Genomic DNA, 16,235 nt, shown 5'->3' on the forward strand with positions numbered 1-16,235 from the left:
GCTCCTGCCAACCTAGCAGTTCGAAAGCACGTCAAAATGCAAGTACAGTAGATAAATAGGAACCGCTACAGCGGGAAGGTAAACGGCGTTTCCATGTGCTGCTCTGGTTCGCCAGAAGTGGCTTTGTCATGCTGGCCAGATGACCTGGAAGCTATACGCCGGCTCCCTCGGCCAATAATGCAAGATGAGCGCGCAACCCCAGAGTCGGTCACGACTGGACCTAATGGTCAGGGGTCCCTTTACCTTTTCCGGGAAGATCAATCTAGTGAGAGGTGTCTACACCACGACTAGCCCAGCCCTCCCCCCCTATAGCTCGACTGCCCCATAGCTAAAATCTCTCCTCCTTTCTCGGTGTTAGGATGAACCCTTTGCCTTTCTTAACCCTCGAGCCTGACGCCCAATATAGTATCCTCGCCCAGTCCTCCTCCTCCCCCCTCCCCGCAAATGATTTTCACTGTGGTGGACAGAAAAAGGACGGCGTCGGACAGAGGCTCGAAGATCCAGCGGAGGTGCTGTGTGTGTGGAGAGATGGCGAGCAGAGGAGAGCGGCTACCTGCAGCCTGCTTCTCGCCGGATCTGTGTTCTCTGCTCAGTATCAGTGCAGGGCTCAATCTCCTCTGAAATCTGCGCCTCTTCCAAATCCCTTAAGTAGATTGTTATCAGATTATCCTTCCCTCGCCCCGCCGCCTTTAATCAAGTCGAGCTCGGGGAGGTTTTGCTCGGAGGGCTCCGTGGGCTTCCGCAACACCCCCTAAGGAACGTCGGGAGAAGCCTGTGGCCGTCCTCATCTGCCTGAACTGAGACTAGTGGGGATATGCGAGCCGTCTCCTGCCCGGAGGAGACCCCAGATGCTCGGTTGGAGAGGCTGCGGGTGGCCCTCGGAAAAGCCAGGCCACCAGAAAACCAATCAAACACCGTGAATGGGACGATGGAAGCGAAGGGGAGCGACGCCTGGACCCTCGACGGGTTTCTTGGCCTGTGACATAAGTCTCATTTATTGTTATTGCAAACATGTGTTGGAATTGGGCCTGAAATTGTGTTGGAAATATGTGTTGGAATGGGCCATTCGTTTTGATATAGAGAGGAAGGTGAAGCAAGAGCTGCCATCGCTCTTTCCTTGTCACGCGGGAGACCACAATTCGCCTGAAGTTCTGTAGCACGGTGTCAACCGGTTGAGCCCCGCTGCCTTCCAAGAGGCGTAAATCCGCAGGAACGACGCCTCGTGGTTAGGCTGCGGACAGAAGACTTATCTCTGCACGCCGCGTAATCGTACCTACATCAGAGAAACAACTGGGAGGCAAAAAGCAGCAGCAGGAGGAGGACTCCCCCACCTGCCGCGCAAACCGGAGCAGAATCAGTCGACACGCAGAGCTGGTCCTGAGCAGCGGACTGCAGTCAATTTATTTCAGCCTCCCACCTACGCCTGTGGCTGGCGTGTCAGCCTGCCTGGACCCACTCCGCTGCGGAAAGGTTAATGCAAAACCTGTAGAGCAGCCACACGGTGGAGCCTCCTTCCTCAAGGCGCTTTTCGCTGTTTCTGCTCTCGCCGTCGGAGTCGGGGGCATTAGAGGCACTTGGGAACTCCGGCGGCCCGAGAGCGAGGAGGAGGCGTGTTGGCGGGCGGGCGGGGAGAGGGGAAGGGGCGGGGGGCGCGCGCGCTTTCTCCATGACTCTGCGCTGATAGAATCAGCCTTGATCCGGCAGTCTGGGATGTAATCCTCTTCTCTGGTAATTAAAAAACAAACAAAAACAAAGCAGCATTACAAGGAAAACGGTGTGCAGGAAAATGTAATCAATTCTGTAGAAGCTTAACCATCTGTTAAAGGTTAAATCCATGCGTGGAGTCTGATGTCAGGATAGGGAGGATTTGGCTTTCGATGTGTTTGAGGGCTCTTTAATCTACCCCTGAGATGCTGCTGTAGCAAACAGGGGCGGGAAGAGAGGGAATTCCTGCCATCCCCGAGTGGAATGAACTTTCTTTCTCTGGGAAGAGATCGAAGCTTAGACACCCGGAGAGAGAGCAGGGTCCTCCCCTCCAGCGACCAGCTTCGGCGCCAACTAGGGTTGCTGCTCTTCAAGATCCACAATTTCTCCGCCTCAGCCAATTTGTTCCATCGGGGACTTCTAAGCTATCCTCGCTTTGCTGATAATACACCGCGCCACGCTGGGAAGGTACCTGACCTTTTCCCGCATGGAAATGATTGCAGCCTCCTGGGTATAAGAATTAAAACACACACACTCTCTCTCTCTCCCCGCACGTCGCTTCCTCCGCCTCACCCGGCTACGAAAGGGTTAACCATTCCGCCCGTCCTCGTCGCAGCCGCTCGAGCTCGGGCTCGACGGCGCTGTCCACCAATGCGGTGCTGAAATGGCAGGCGGGTCCTCCCTTGCCGGCTCCCCCTGCCAGCCGAAAGTAGTTGGAAGTCCAAGTCCATTGATGATGAAGACGCACAAGGGCGGGAGCGGAGGCTGCAGCTGCGGCGCCGCCAGTGCTCTGCCGCGTCCGCGCTGAGCCCACCGATGCCTTCTCCCGATGGAGGCGGCGGGACTCCCCGCTGGGTGAGGGGTTCAGGGGGGATCCGGCTTAGCCCGAGGCTCGCAGGCTGCGCTGGGAGTTGCGGGAGGTTGGAGCTGTTGCTCCTGCTAACTTCTTGCTTGGCTCTGGCTCTGGCTCCGGCTCCAGCAGCCAGCCAGCTGCACTACTCGGTGCCCGAGGAACTGGAGCACGGAGCCTTCGTGGCCAACATTGCCGAGGATCTGGGGCTGGATGTGGCTAAGCTGTCGGCCAGGCGGTTTCGTATTGTGTCCCGGGCGGGCAGCAAGCAGCACTTGGAGGTGAACCTGGAGAACGGGATCCTCTTTGTCAACGAGAAGATCGATCGCGAGGAGGTGTGCGAGGCCAGCGGGGCCTGCCTCTTGCACCTGCAGCTGGTCATCGAGAGCCCGCTGGAGCTGTACCGCATCGAGGTGGAGGTGCTGGACATCAACGACAACGCGCCCAGCTTCCCCTGGCAAGAGTATGTGCTAGAGGTGACGGAGTCGGCGCTGCCCGGTGCCCGCTTCCCCCTGGAGAGCGCGCAGGACCCGGACGTGGGCACCAACTCCCTGCGCACTTACCGGCTCAGCCCCAACGGTTTCTTCTCGCTGGAGGTGCAGACCCGCAGCGATGGCAGCAAGTTCGCCGAGCTGGTGCTGGAGAGAAGCCTGGATCGCGAGCAGCAGCGCAGCCACCGGGTCTTGCTGACAGCTTTGGATGGCGGCATCCCCGAGCGCTCCGGCACGGCTAGGGTCGTGGTCACGGTGCTGGACGCCAACGACAACGTGCCCGTCTTCGATCAATCCTCCTACACGGTGAGTCTTCCGGAAGACGCGCCCAAGGGGACTCTGGTCATCAGGCTGAACGCCACCGACTTGGACGAGGGAACCAACGGCGAGGTGGAGTACTCGTTCAGCGGGCACGCTCCGCCGAGGGTCCGAGAGCTCTTCAGCGTGGAGCCCCGCAGCGGGCAGGTGCGCCTGAAGGGTCAGCTGGACTATGAGCGAGCCAACCTGCACGAGCTGTACGTGCAGGCCAAGGACCGCGGCCCCTCTGCCGTCGCGGTCCATTGTCGGGTCTTGGTGCATCTCGTGGATGTCAATGACAACGCGCCGGAGGTGACCCTCACCTCTGTTTCCACGCCCGTCCTGGAGGACGCGCCTCCGGGCACCGTCATCGCCGTGATCAGCGTGCTGGACAGAGACTCCGGGGACAACGGCAAGGTGAGCTGCGAGATCCCTCTGGACGTGCCCTTCCAGCTGCAGTCCTCCTTCCACAACTACTACACCCTGGTGACTACCGACACCCTGGACCGCGAGGCTGTGCCTGAGTACAACATCAGCATCACGGCTCGAGATCGGGGCAGCCCAGCGCTGGCCACCAGGAAGACGCTGACCGTCCATGTGTCGGACATCAACGACAACGCTCCGCGCTTCCTGCAGCCCTCTTACAGCGTCTACGTGATGGAGAACAACGCGCCCGGGGCGTCCATTTGCTCGGTCAGCGCCCTGGACCCGGACTGCAAGCAGAACTCCTACTTGTCCTACTCCATCGCCGACGGGCAGATCCAGGGCATGCCCGTGGCCACCTACGTCTCCATCAACTCGGACAGCGGGCACATGTACGCGCTGCGCTCGCTGGACTACGAGCAGATCCGCAACTTCCAGATCCAAGTGCTGGCCCAGGACGCCGGCTTCCCCCCGCTCAGCAGCAATGTCACCGTCCACGTCTTCGTGCTGGACCAGAACGACAACGCGCCGGTCATCGTGGCGCCCGTGCCCCGCAATGGCTCGCTGGCCGTGGAGGTGGTGCCCCGCTCGGCAGACCCGGGCTACCTGGTGGGGAAGGTCTCCGCCGTCGATGCGGACGCCGGCCAGAACTCGCGGCTCTCCTACCAGATTGTGCAGGCGACGGACAGCAGCCTCTTCAGCGTGGCCCTGTACACCGGCGAGATCCGCACCATCCGCGCCTTCCTGGAGAAGGACGCGCCCAGGCACCGCCTTCTGGTACAGGTGCGCGACAACGGGCAGCCGCCGCTCTCGGCCTCGGTGTCGCTGCTCCTCTCCGTGGTGGACAGCGTGCCCGAGGTGCTGTCGGACTTCAGCGAGTTCCCGCTGGGGCCCGAGTCCGCCTCTTCCACGCTAACCCTCTACCTGATTGTGTCCCTGGGCTCGGTCTCCTTCACCTTCCTGGTAGCCATCGTCATCCTCACGGCCGTCAAGTGCCACAAGGACCGGCTCACCCTGCAGGACTACAGCTGCTCGCTCCCGCCTTGCGGAGGCGGCGGAGGCGGCGGCAGCTGCTGCTCCTGCGACCCTTCGGGGCCCCCGACGGACATCTTCAAGAACTCCAACCACATCCACAACTCCCAGGGCCCGTCGGGCAACAAAGGGGCCACCAACTGTGGGGAGGGCGCGGCTGTGGGGGGCCCTCCTGGCTATTGCTACAAGGTCTGCCTCACCCCAGAGTCTGCCAAGAGCGACTTCATGTTCCTGAAGCCCTATAGCCCGGGCCCTCCCAGGAACAACGAGAAAGTCCCGGACAACTTGTCACCAGCTCCGGGAAAGACGCCCCGCTTGGCCAATAATTCTCTGCAGCCCTCCTGCCAGGTAACCTCTGGGGAGGGAGGGGGAAGCTGCTGTGCCAAAAAGTGTCCGGAAAGTCCCTCGAAAATGATTAGGCAACTCTACGCCCGCCCGCCCCTCCCCCGCCACCGCCCGCCCCAGTCTTCAAAAAAATAAATCTGTGCAGGGCGAAATCTTTTCATTCCTGAGCAACTTTTTAAAGATAATTACCCGGCCCTTTGATCAAGTGGCAGCGTCGACATTAGTAACCATCAGACAGCAAAAAATTCTCCACCAGGCTTCTTGCCGTTTTAGTTAATTATTTTGAAAACGTCAGGCTCGTTTTAAATTAGTGGGACGAGCGGAAAGCGCTCAGAAGTGATACTCGAGCGCCCATTAAGGCTGAGACGAGGAGCGCGCCGAGGAATCTGGGACCGGCTCTGTCGAAAGAGATGACAGCTCCCCTCGCCTGACGGCCCCGCGGCTCATCTCGCTGCTGCCTGCCTGTCTCTGCCCCTCCCTCTCTCCCTGGCTGCCTCCCACTCGAGGTCTTTCTCCCAGCCCGCTGGAAAGGCGGGGCGCGAGGTTAGCTGGGGGTCCCTGGCCACGCAGCGCAGCTCACCGTAAAGGCAAGGGGGTCAACCACCCCTCCTTCACTCCCTCCCTCTGGCTGAGAGGAGGGAATCAGGTGGAGGCAAGCAACGAGCCTCCACTCATTGACTTGGGGGGAAGTCACACTGAATTCCCTGGGGTTTTCTTCGGAATAAGCGTGCACAAGCTCTCCCCTCCCTTCCTCTCTTTCTTAGCACCCACGCACGACACATACATCACATTCCATATCAGAGAAGAGAAGGGCCCAGGACATCGCAGGCATTGAACGGTGGGCATGTTGTAAATGCACCGCGCCTACAACTCCCCATAATGGCCTCTGCTTATCCTTTTTTTTCTGTCTGCTCTTGCTCAAGCCTCCTTGAACTAAATGACCAGGTTCCATTCTTTTCAATGGGTGTGAGCAGGAGAATTTCCCCGTGCGTGGTGCCCCAGAATGAGCGCCCACTCGCTCAATCCCTGTGGGAAAGGAAGGGGTTAAGGCGGCACTCTTCTTCTTTTGCTGTTGCTGCTGCTGCTGCTGCTGAAGCAGCGTTGGGCTTGACACATCTTTCTGCTTGGGAAGGACCAGCGCTGCCTGGTGCTGTGTTTGGCTCCTTCAGAGGCACCTCCTTACCTTTGCCACGATCCCATTTGCTGAGGACCCCTCCGCCTTCTTGGCACCTCTTGAAATTGATGCTGAGCTACGGTCGGTGGCAGGCGAGCGGAGGAAGGTGGAGGCGCTTTGTGGGGGGGAGACGAACGCCTTGCTGTTTCAAGAGCGGATCACCGGGCTGGTGTAAAAAAGAACAGAATAGGCTGGCTGCTGCGAGGAGGGGGGAGAAAAAAAAACCCTTGACAGATAGAAAGAGATTTTTATGTCAACATTTGTTAAGCATATAAATGAATAACGTCTAATTTTTTCGATGAAATACTATTTCAATAACGCGATTACCCAGGATGGACGAGGATGAAAAGCATAATCCACTTACAAACATTTGAAAACCACTTTTAACCATACAGCCCTTTTTAAACGAGCACAAGTCATTCTGCAGACAGGTCGTCTTCCTTTTTCACATTTTCGCTTGGATCGTTGGACACAGTTGTCTAATATGTTAATGCGATTTTCCTCTAGTCAGTTACAAACTCCCCCTAGTGACTTGATGTACGGAGCTGATTTCCACACCTCTCCGCCTCGGGCGGACCAAGGAGAGAGCAGCAAGGCCACAAAAGCTACCTCGCTACGGGGAGGGAGGCGGTTGGCGCTGCGGGGGCGGGGGAGGGTGACAAACCTCTCACCGGCCGGAAGGATCCAACAGCAAGACAGAGACAGACAGAGAGACAAACAGGCCGTGGTCTCTCAGAAGAGAGATGGCATGTGGAAATGTATTAGGAGCAACTCCGGGGATATTTAGGGCATGAAGGATTGCATTCATTCATTCCTCTTGAGTTAAAGGTTGGCATTTTACGGAGGAGGAAGAGGCCCACGCAGCAGGATCTCCCAGCAAGAGGCCTGGGGGACTTGCCCTTCCCCGTTTCTCAACCTGCTGACTCCCTTGCAGGGCAGCGCAGGTCGGCGAGAAGCCCCCTCGAGGACGGGCCTTTGCGCTTCAGAGAGGGCAGGCGATCTCGGAAGTTTCCGCGGCCGGGTCACCATTCTCCAAAGCCCAATCGATGAACCCCCCCCCCCGCAGGACTCATTTCAAGGAGGGAGGACCATGGAGCTTGGCCCCTCAACTCGCCCCTGCCTGCCTCGCCCTCTCCTCCCCGCTCTTTCCCAAGTCAGGCGCCTCCTGGTTCCTCTCCTCCCCGGAAGGAGTGCCCCTGACCCGCTTGGCGAGGCTTCTCCATCCATCCAGGGTGGCACATTGGCAGGCAGGGAGCGAGGGAGGCTTCCTCCTCCCCCACCCAGTACGTGACCCCCATGCTAATGAGGCAGGCATATTAAGTCAAAGCGCATAACAATAGGACAATAATTGGGGATTTTCAAAGTAAGCCGAAGCGAGCGGCGCTTCCATTTCACAATCCAGCGAGTCTGACACCGAGATAAAAAAACAACCCACTTCTGCAAAAGCCAAGCCGGAGCGTGCCCGAGAAAACGCAGAATACCAATGAGGGGGCCTCTTGGGAAGGAGCTCGGGGCTCTCTGGCTCTGGGGGCCTCGTGGCGCCGCTGTGGGATGGAGCGCAGCCCCCCGCGGAGGGGCTCTAAGCGGCGCCTCCCGGAAAGGGTCTCCCGCAACTGATCTCAGGCACGGCAGAAACCTCAAAGAAGAGGCGGGGGTGGGGGTGTGTGTGACGCGGCTTCCCTTCCTTTCCCTTCGGGCGAGAAAATACCCCTTCGATCAAATCTTTCTGAAAAGCAGCGGCTGACTGAGACGAGCCCAAGGAAGTCAAGTTCTGCTATGTGATATTCAAGCTGAGGGCCCCATTTTTTTAAAAAAAAATATCTATGCGTTTGAAAACAGGAAGGAAGTGCCTAAAGCTGGAGCACTTTCTCAGAAAGTAGCTTTCACTTGTAGGCCCGCTGGTCCATCCATGCAAGCACATCGCTTGATTCTTTGACTTTGCCTTACTGTACTTAACACTTGAATGATCACAGCCCAGTTTGCGGAACAGACACCGTGGTGCCAGTGGTCCTGTGAAAGTCCTTTCTGTGGCTCAGGGATGAGTAGGTTCTCACATACAGCAAATTACTTCCTGCTGCAGCCTGCAGGCAAGAGAGGATGAATATGCATGCAAGTACCAACCCAGGGCCTTGTTTGTACAACTTTGTAGAACTCCCTGACTGGGACTCATGGAAATCAGGGCCCTGCTTCCAAAACCAGGTGCTGTCTGGTTCATGGGCTCTGAAAATGACAGTGGCCTTTGGAGGAGCAGAGGGCAACCCAGCCTCCTTTCTTTCTGCCCAAGTGACATTTCCCTCCTGCCACACCATATAGCCTGACGTGTCCCACTGCTGTTCCTTGACTGCCATTCTCTTTCTTCCAGTTATCCTCTTAGTCCCAGGCATCCTTCAGCAACTCTCTGCTCCCTGCCATGAACCCCCCATTCCCACACGCCACTGACTACCCACAAAATTGTCACACCTGACCAAGCAAGTTTCCGAATCCTGCCAGCCCAAGCACCAAGATGTTCACATCTCCTCCACTGATGGCTCCAACATGGTTGCTACCACTGCCACCGCCTGCCAATGCTGGCAAATATCAAAGTCCTTGCTCTTCTCTGTACAATGCTTTTCCCGTTCTGTTCTTCTCATAGCAGCACTGCATTATTTTAGAGGGAATTATGCAGGATTAGCCATGTGTATGGGAAGTAGCTGCCATTATGAATTTGCATCTTTGCTCTATTAAAGTCATGGCTTCTTGGTGCTGAAAGTAGTTAAATAATTTGCCTGAAGTGTGTACAGAAGGCCCTGAAGGGGGCCTAATTAGGCCTCTGTGCCTTATGTTTTATGACCCTGCTGTAAAACACTGCTAGCTACTATGCCTATTGAAAAACACAAAAGGCTGGCAGAACAGCATCCTATGGTCAAATGTAATGAAGGCAGATATTCTACTCAACATCCGCTTTTTCTCATTTGCAGGTGAAACAACCCAATACAGACTGGCTGCCATCTAAGCAATCAACATTGAAGAGGTACTGGGATTGGTCTGGGCCATTTAGTCATAGAGCAATGGCTATGGAGTCTGTTAGGCATTCTTACCCTAATATTGGATAACTCTGCTTATTTGCTCCTCTTTTTTAGTTCACAGAGCCTAGAGGATGTAGGGGGAGTTCGTCGAGGAATCCAGAAGGAACACGACAGGTTGCGCACTTTGGTCACTCCAGTCTCTGGTGAGTTTTGATCCTTGGATTCCCAGAATAGTAAATTAAGAGCTGCTGGTATATGTCCATCAAATGTTTAACTTCCATACTCCTTTGGAGTGCTCAATTCTTGCCATATTTACGTTTATTATGTTTTACTAGTTGAACTAAGCTATGGTGTGTAGATTTGTAGGGGTAGGTGGTTCAGTCCCAGCCCTTCAAGATTTTCTTTTGCTGACTTAGATACTTCATATGGAAGCTCAGATATGCTATTGGGAACTGGATGGAGCATATTTCATGAATGGGACTATGTTTGATGTGCTGTGATCCCCCTGAGATTTTCTTTCTGTCAATGGATAACATCTTCCCTTTTCACAGAGCTCCAGAAGGCACCTGGTGCCTCAAACAGCGTCTGGACACCTCGGTATGCTCCTGTGTACTCACAGCACATGTCCCCTTTGGATTACCAACACAACGTGTATATTCCGGGGACCCCTACTATGCCTGCCAATAAGGATGGGCCTCTGTTTCTGGATCAGGAAGCCAAAAACAGCTTCTCTACTTTTGGAAAGAGGAAGAAAATGACCACATATTGTGATATACATGACAACATGGTTATTAACAATAACTTGAAATAATGCTTGCTCTTGGTCAGTAGTGGGCGCAGAAGAGGACAGGGTGCTGTCCGTGGTGCTGGTGAAGCAAGGCTGAGATTTCTGGACTTTGTCACCTGCACTGTTCTGTCTAGTACAAGTGGCTGAGAAGTCTTCTGTGCAAGCTGCCTTCCCTGATAGCTTGATGATCTGTGAAAGACTGTGATGTTATGTCACCAACAGCAGTTGTAATTTGTGATTAAACTGGAAATAAGTTCCACTGGACAGCAAATGGTTAGTAGCTTTTGACATGAGAGAATCAACGAAAAGGAAACTGTAAGAATGTAGATTCTTCCTGTTTCATTTGTCAGGTCTGGTGAGGGCTCTAAGCAGGAACCACCACACTTTGATGTTAAGTGAAAAACTTGTCTTCTATTGTAGAACAGGAATGTCTCAGGCGGTGGCAGGGGGAAGGGTTTAGAGCAGGGATGGGACACTTGCAGCCCTCCAGATGTTGTTGGATTGCAACTACCATAATCCCTGGCCATTGGCCATGCTACCTGAGGTTAATGGAGACTAACAACATCAGTGGGGGGGGCACAGGTCTCCTCCTCCTGCTTGTGTGTCAAGTCAAAACAGCCAAGCCCCGCACACTTCAACAGGTCTTTGAGCAAGAGCTCCATTTTGTAAAATGTGTAGTTGTCTTCTTCTTGGTATGTGTGAATATATCAGGTGCACTTTTGTGTGTTTCTCATCCTGTTAGCACATCAAAATAGCTGCAATGGAAAATCACAGAAACCCCAAGAAAATGCTTGAGTTTAAAGTAATAGGGATTTATGCTCTCATCCAGAAGGAGGTTTTACTGCTCTAGAAAGTGTGAATAATTTCTTATTGGGAATGGGGGTAATGCACAGCATGCAAAAACCAATCCAGCTACAGTGTTTAATATTTCACCTAAAGATAACAAAATTAAGTGGTTTATTGTTTTGATCACACTCATTAGGATGTAAAGCAAAGCATGCCAAGTTTGGACAGGAAGTCTTTTCGATTGGCATTAACCTTGTGGTTGGAAAGAGGTGGGTTCTAAAAAGGTTTTGTTTTGTTTCGAACGAAGCTTACACATGACTGAGGTTTGGAACAGAGATGAAGCAAGAACCTTACTACTTTTATCTCCCTGGCTGGCAACTATCTTTCTTATTTCATCATGGGGGCTTTGGTAGGGGAAATAAGACAAACTGGACAGCCAAGAGATTTGAGGGTCCAGCTCACTGGTTGGATGTTGGAGTGCATTTGCTTAAGGAGGGACCGTATTATCTTGTGAGTTTAATTCCCATGAACTGAAAAAAAAGAACAGTGATCTGGGGAATCAGGGCAGTGTATACTTAATTGTGCACACAGACAATCCAAATTCTGCACTAAGGAAAGTGTGATCTGCACAAATTATGCACATTTTCATAATTTTTTTTATATTGCAGTGTTTACAGTTCTGCATATATTCTGGTCTTGCTTGTCACAGGGAGCTCAGGACCATGCAGGACACTGAAGCCCTCATCCCAGCTGCTGGAGTTCTTCTCCAGCCACCCCTCTGGCTTCTGATATTTCAATTGACATGTGTCACATTTTCAGCCATATCTTCATAATCATAAGGGCTGAAAACTTGCCATTACAAAAAAAGAAAACCAAGCACCTCAGGAAGCCAAATTCTGCACCCCGTACTGCATTCAGCATTTTTCTCAAGCTGCCCCAGAATGTCATGCACATTTTTCACACACTTTTGAGTGTATCTTCAAAGCCATAAAGACTGGATCTTTTTAAATAAAATAAATAAATAAAAATAAAATTAAGGTGATTATTTCAGGAATACAAATCCTATATCCAGTAATACATTCCATGCTTCCCCCCCCTGAGCTCTTGTGAAAACCAGGCATACACAGAGCTCTGCTAACACAATTTTTTTTAATGGGGCAAACCTGGCAAGAAGGCAATTCTGCAGCCCCTTAAAGGGGCACCCTTGAAACTCCTAGCAGAATGGATGCATTTGTTCTCCCACAAGGACCTTGCGATCTACCAGGCTTAGCAGGGTGGGGGTGGAGGTGGGGGGGGGACTATGTTATCTTCCTTTCCGCTAGCAACTTATGTGGATGGATGTCAGTGCAATATCTGTGGGAGGAGGCAATTATGAATTTTCAAAGATGGCCAAGCTTTTACTGCTCTGCTTCACCAAGCATGGCTAATTCTAAAGGAAAAGGGATCTTGAACACAAAGTCTTCACATTCTGAAATTGCATTGATAGAACATTGGGGTGGGAGTGCGGGAAGATGGTTCACTTGAAACAGAGGACCAATATCAGCATTTCCTTAAAGAGGCACATCGGACCTATTGGCAGTCCTGCCCTCAGGTGTCTACCAGAAGATGGAGCCCCCTTCCTCATCATAATAATGATAATAGTCTTTTTTTTATTTATACCCCTCCCATCTGGCTGGGTTGCCCCAGCCACTCTGGGCAGCTTCCAACACATATAAAACACCAAACATTAATAATAACAATCCGATCCAATATAAAACGTCATAATAACTTTAAAATAAACAACTTATATCAAATAAAGCAATATTCAACAATCCATTAGAATCTAATAGTAAACAGTAAAATTAAACTTCAGCAAATAATCACTACTACAGATAGTGTAACTGGTCATATTTTCCTCCTGTTGATTTGTCACATATGTTGCTTCCTCTTTTGCTGTGTGCACCTACAATTTGGGGTGTGCACTGCATTTGTCTCCACATACTTTAAGGATTTTAAGTTGCAGCTGAATTGGCTGTAGGCAAGTAAGGGTAGCTGAGAGGCCACGAAGCACCAGAGGTCTGTCTGTTAGTACACCATGTAGGATAACAGTGGTACTGGATCCCAGGGCCTAGGTAGCTCAGACCACGCAGAAGCCAACAGGGGATGGTGGAGGATGGAAGAGAGAAAGAGGCGAAGCACTAGCCTCAGTCCCCCTGTGCTTGCAGTGGCAAGTAGGGTGGCCCTGCGATATGTTGCTCTTGCTTTTCACCAGTACTGCAGCCTCTTTCTTTGGCTAGTGGGGAATCAAAGGCAAGTGAAAAGGCCATGGGCCATCAGTAGTTGCATGCGAGTGCAATTTTGGGCTGTGGGGAAAACAGAAGGGAATCCTTAGGCTACTATCCTGCTCCAGGAATGTCCTAGATATGGGATATAGACCTGTAGAATGGCAGGCAGAATTGGAACTCAAGGCAGCCATGAGTCTTCCCCTCAAGATATTTGCTCTGCGTTTGTCAATGTGTGTTTGTAACAGGCACTTCAGATCTAGACATTTGTAACTCCACACTCATTTTTCTTAAGATTGGCCTGTGTGAGCAGTAAGCTCTTTGTTGAACAGTTCCGTCTGAGAGGCCCATTTAAGATAATGCACAGGTGGGAATAATCTTTCTCGAAAGATACATTTTTTCCTGTATGCATGGAAACTGTGTTGACAAGTCTGCCAGAATCACAGAAAGAAAAATTGCTAGTATTTTTTGTTTGAATTATAGCTTATTGCCTTTTGAACAATACATGCAGTGCATGAAGAATTCTTTTCCAACGAGTAAGAAGTTTATTACACAATGTTTGATTTATACCAATAAAACTGTTCTTTAATAGTCCAGAATGGAAACCTGCCTTTTTATTTTGCTACATCAGGGCAATTTTGGGGGTGGGGTGGCTTTGAGGGTATGGATTGAGAGCCCCTGAGCTGCAGTTCAAACAAAGCATTCTACAGCAGTCTTTTGAAGTGCAGTTACTTGTTGCAATTACTGTACAGTCTCAAATGTGAGCAATATTAAACTACTTCATCTTGTAGTTTTCAGGGAAGAGGAAATTTACTCTTCTCCTGCAATCCCTGCTGGGCAACTTTATTGCAGAATGATGGACCTTGAATGCCTAGATTGCTTAACTTTCACTATGGGTGAAGTTATCTCTGTACATATCTGGGGCACTAAGATTTCTGCTAAGCATGGCTGTGGGTGGAAAAATGTTTCCATCTACAGCCTGAGGGCCTTCTTACAAAAAGAGGAATCCTGAGTGAGTTTGAGCTTCATCCTCTGGTCTGACAAAGGAAATATTTCAAGGGATAAGCCCACCCCACCCCTCAGCAGAGCCAGGTGTAGGGTAAATTGCACCCACCCTCACAAGAGTTGTTGAAACACTTAGGGGTTTAGTTGACTCCATCCCAGAATCCCTGGAAGAGGCAGCAATCTATTTCTAGATTGTGTTTTTACACAAATAGAGTTCCTGATTCTAAATCAAATGAAATCAATGTTGGCAGCACTTTGAAGCACCCCACTGAGTCTCACTGAGTCACACTGAGACTCCACACTTCTTTATGTAGTTTGCTTCAGAAACTCAGAAAATTATTTAGAGACTCAAGCCTGCCCTTGATCCGAGTGAGGGTGGCTGGGATTTAGTTCTGACCTTAGAGGCTGAATCTAGAGGGGCAGCTACCAATATAGTTGGAGCCAGTTTCATTGCAGGCAATTTCCACTTGATGTGGCTTCAGTTTTTGTTGAAGTGAACTCCTTTAGGCTTCATATTTCCCAAGATGAACCTACAAGGCTTCCTTCATCATGCATCTGGGACATCATGGACACAACATGACAATAGTGTTGTTTCATCACATCCTTCTGGTCATCTCCATCACAGGTCCTTGAGGGCTAGTTTGTCCTATTGGAACCTGATGTATGATTCACTCACCTGTGGATATGCTTGGGAGCAAAACAGCTCTGCCAAAGAGATATGGAGTACAGTATTAAGAGTTAAAACTTTAGCCACTTTAGCACTAATCCATGTTTCCAAATTCCAGTACAAATAAGATGGATTTAGACGGCTCATACTCAGGCTTCGGCCAGAGAAGGGATATGCTCAAGGAGACCTTGAGGTGATGAATGAAATCAAGGAAGCATCTAAAAGGGGAGAGATTGTAGCTACGGGCAACTTCAACTGCCCTCACATGGACTGGCTACATATGTGTTCCAGTCATGACAAAGAGGAAAAATTTCTAGACACCCTAAATGATGTTTGCTAGAACAGTTGGTGTTGGAACTGACCAGCAGTGGTGTCCAAACTTTTTTCAAAGAGGGCCAGATTTGATGAAGTGAAGGGCCGTGAGGGCTGACCAAAGTTGTTGACCTTTTTTTCCAGGTCTGAATTCATTGACCTTTTTAAGTTGTTGAGCTTTTTAAAAGATTTTTTAAGGGTTGAAGTTGTTGAGCTTTTTTTAAGATTTAAGTTTTTTAAGGATTTTACCCCAGGAAATAAACTGCCACAGGGACCAGATTAAACCAATTAGACCCCCCAAAATGGACTTCGGACATGCCTGGAGCAGAGGGGTGGTGACCCTGGACTTAATACAGAGTGGTGCCCAGGACCTAGTGAAAGATGTAAGTGTTGTTGAGTTAATTGGAAGCAGTGACCATAGTGATATTAAATTAAATATACATGTAAATGGCCAATTGGCAAGAAAATCCCAACATGGTCACATTTGCATTCAAAAGAGGGAACTTCCCTCAAATGAGTAGATTGGTAAAAAGGAAGCTGAAAAGTCAATAGGGTCAAATCACTTCAAAATGCTGGGGAGTTGTTTAAAAACACAATATTAGCAACTCACCTGGAATGTAGACTACAGATCAGGAAAGGTACCTTGAGGACCAAAAGGACCAGCATGGTTAAGAACAGAGTCAAATAAGCTCCTGTCAAAAATGTGAAATCTTGTCCAAAAGGAGAGAACAAAAAGAAATACACACTTTGGCAAAATAAAATAATATAAGCAGACAGCAAGGGATGCTTTAAAAAGAATTTGAGGAACACATTGCTGAAAACATCAAGAGCAACAACAAGTTCTTTATTGCTACATGCCACCACAATCTTCCTCGAGGGCTGCATAGATTCTAGGGGTTGGACGGAAGAGGGAAGTATGGGGGCACAACAGGGGTGCAATGGGGCAGAACAGGGCATGGTGGGGGCACAAGGGGTGGGGTGCGGGCACTTCACCAACAGGGGCGGGGTACAGGAACAGAACTCCCATGCAAAATGGTCACCACTTATAGTTTACTTGGACTTTCAAAAATCTTTTCACAAATTGCCGTATTTTTTG

At 50.9% G+C, this 16,235-nt stretch overlaps 1 protein-coding gene across 1 annotated transcript; it reads left to right on the forward strand.

Moving 5' to 3' along the window:
• Nucleotides 1–814: 814 nt before the first annotated feature.
• Nucleotides 815–10,132, forward strand: LOC118079347 (protocadherin-10-like). Its single transcript, XM_088676014.1, has 6 exons — nucleotides 815–974; nucleotides 1,283–1,612; nucleotides 2,408–5,145; nucleotides 9,274–9,326; nucleotides 9,436–9,524; nucleotides 9,873–10,132. The coding sequence occupies exons 1-6, from the start codon at nucleotides 815–817 to the stop codon at nucleotides 10,130–10,132; spliced, it is 3,630 nt and encodes a 1,209-aa protein (XP_088532140.1).
• The last annotated feature ends 6,103 nt before the right edge of the window (nucleotides 10,133–16,235 follow it).

This window comes from Zootoca vivipara, chromosome 8, assembly GCF_965207765.1.
Source record: "Zootoca vivipara chromosome 8, rZooViv2.hap1.1, whole genome shotgun sequence".
Classification (NCBI taxonomy): domain Eukaryota; kingdom Metazoa; phylum Chordata; class Lepidosauria; order Squamata; family Lacertidae; genus Zootoca; species Zootoca vivipara.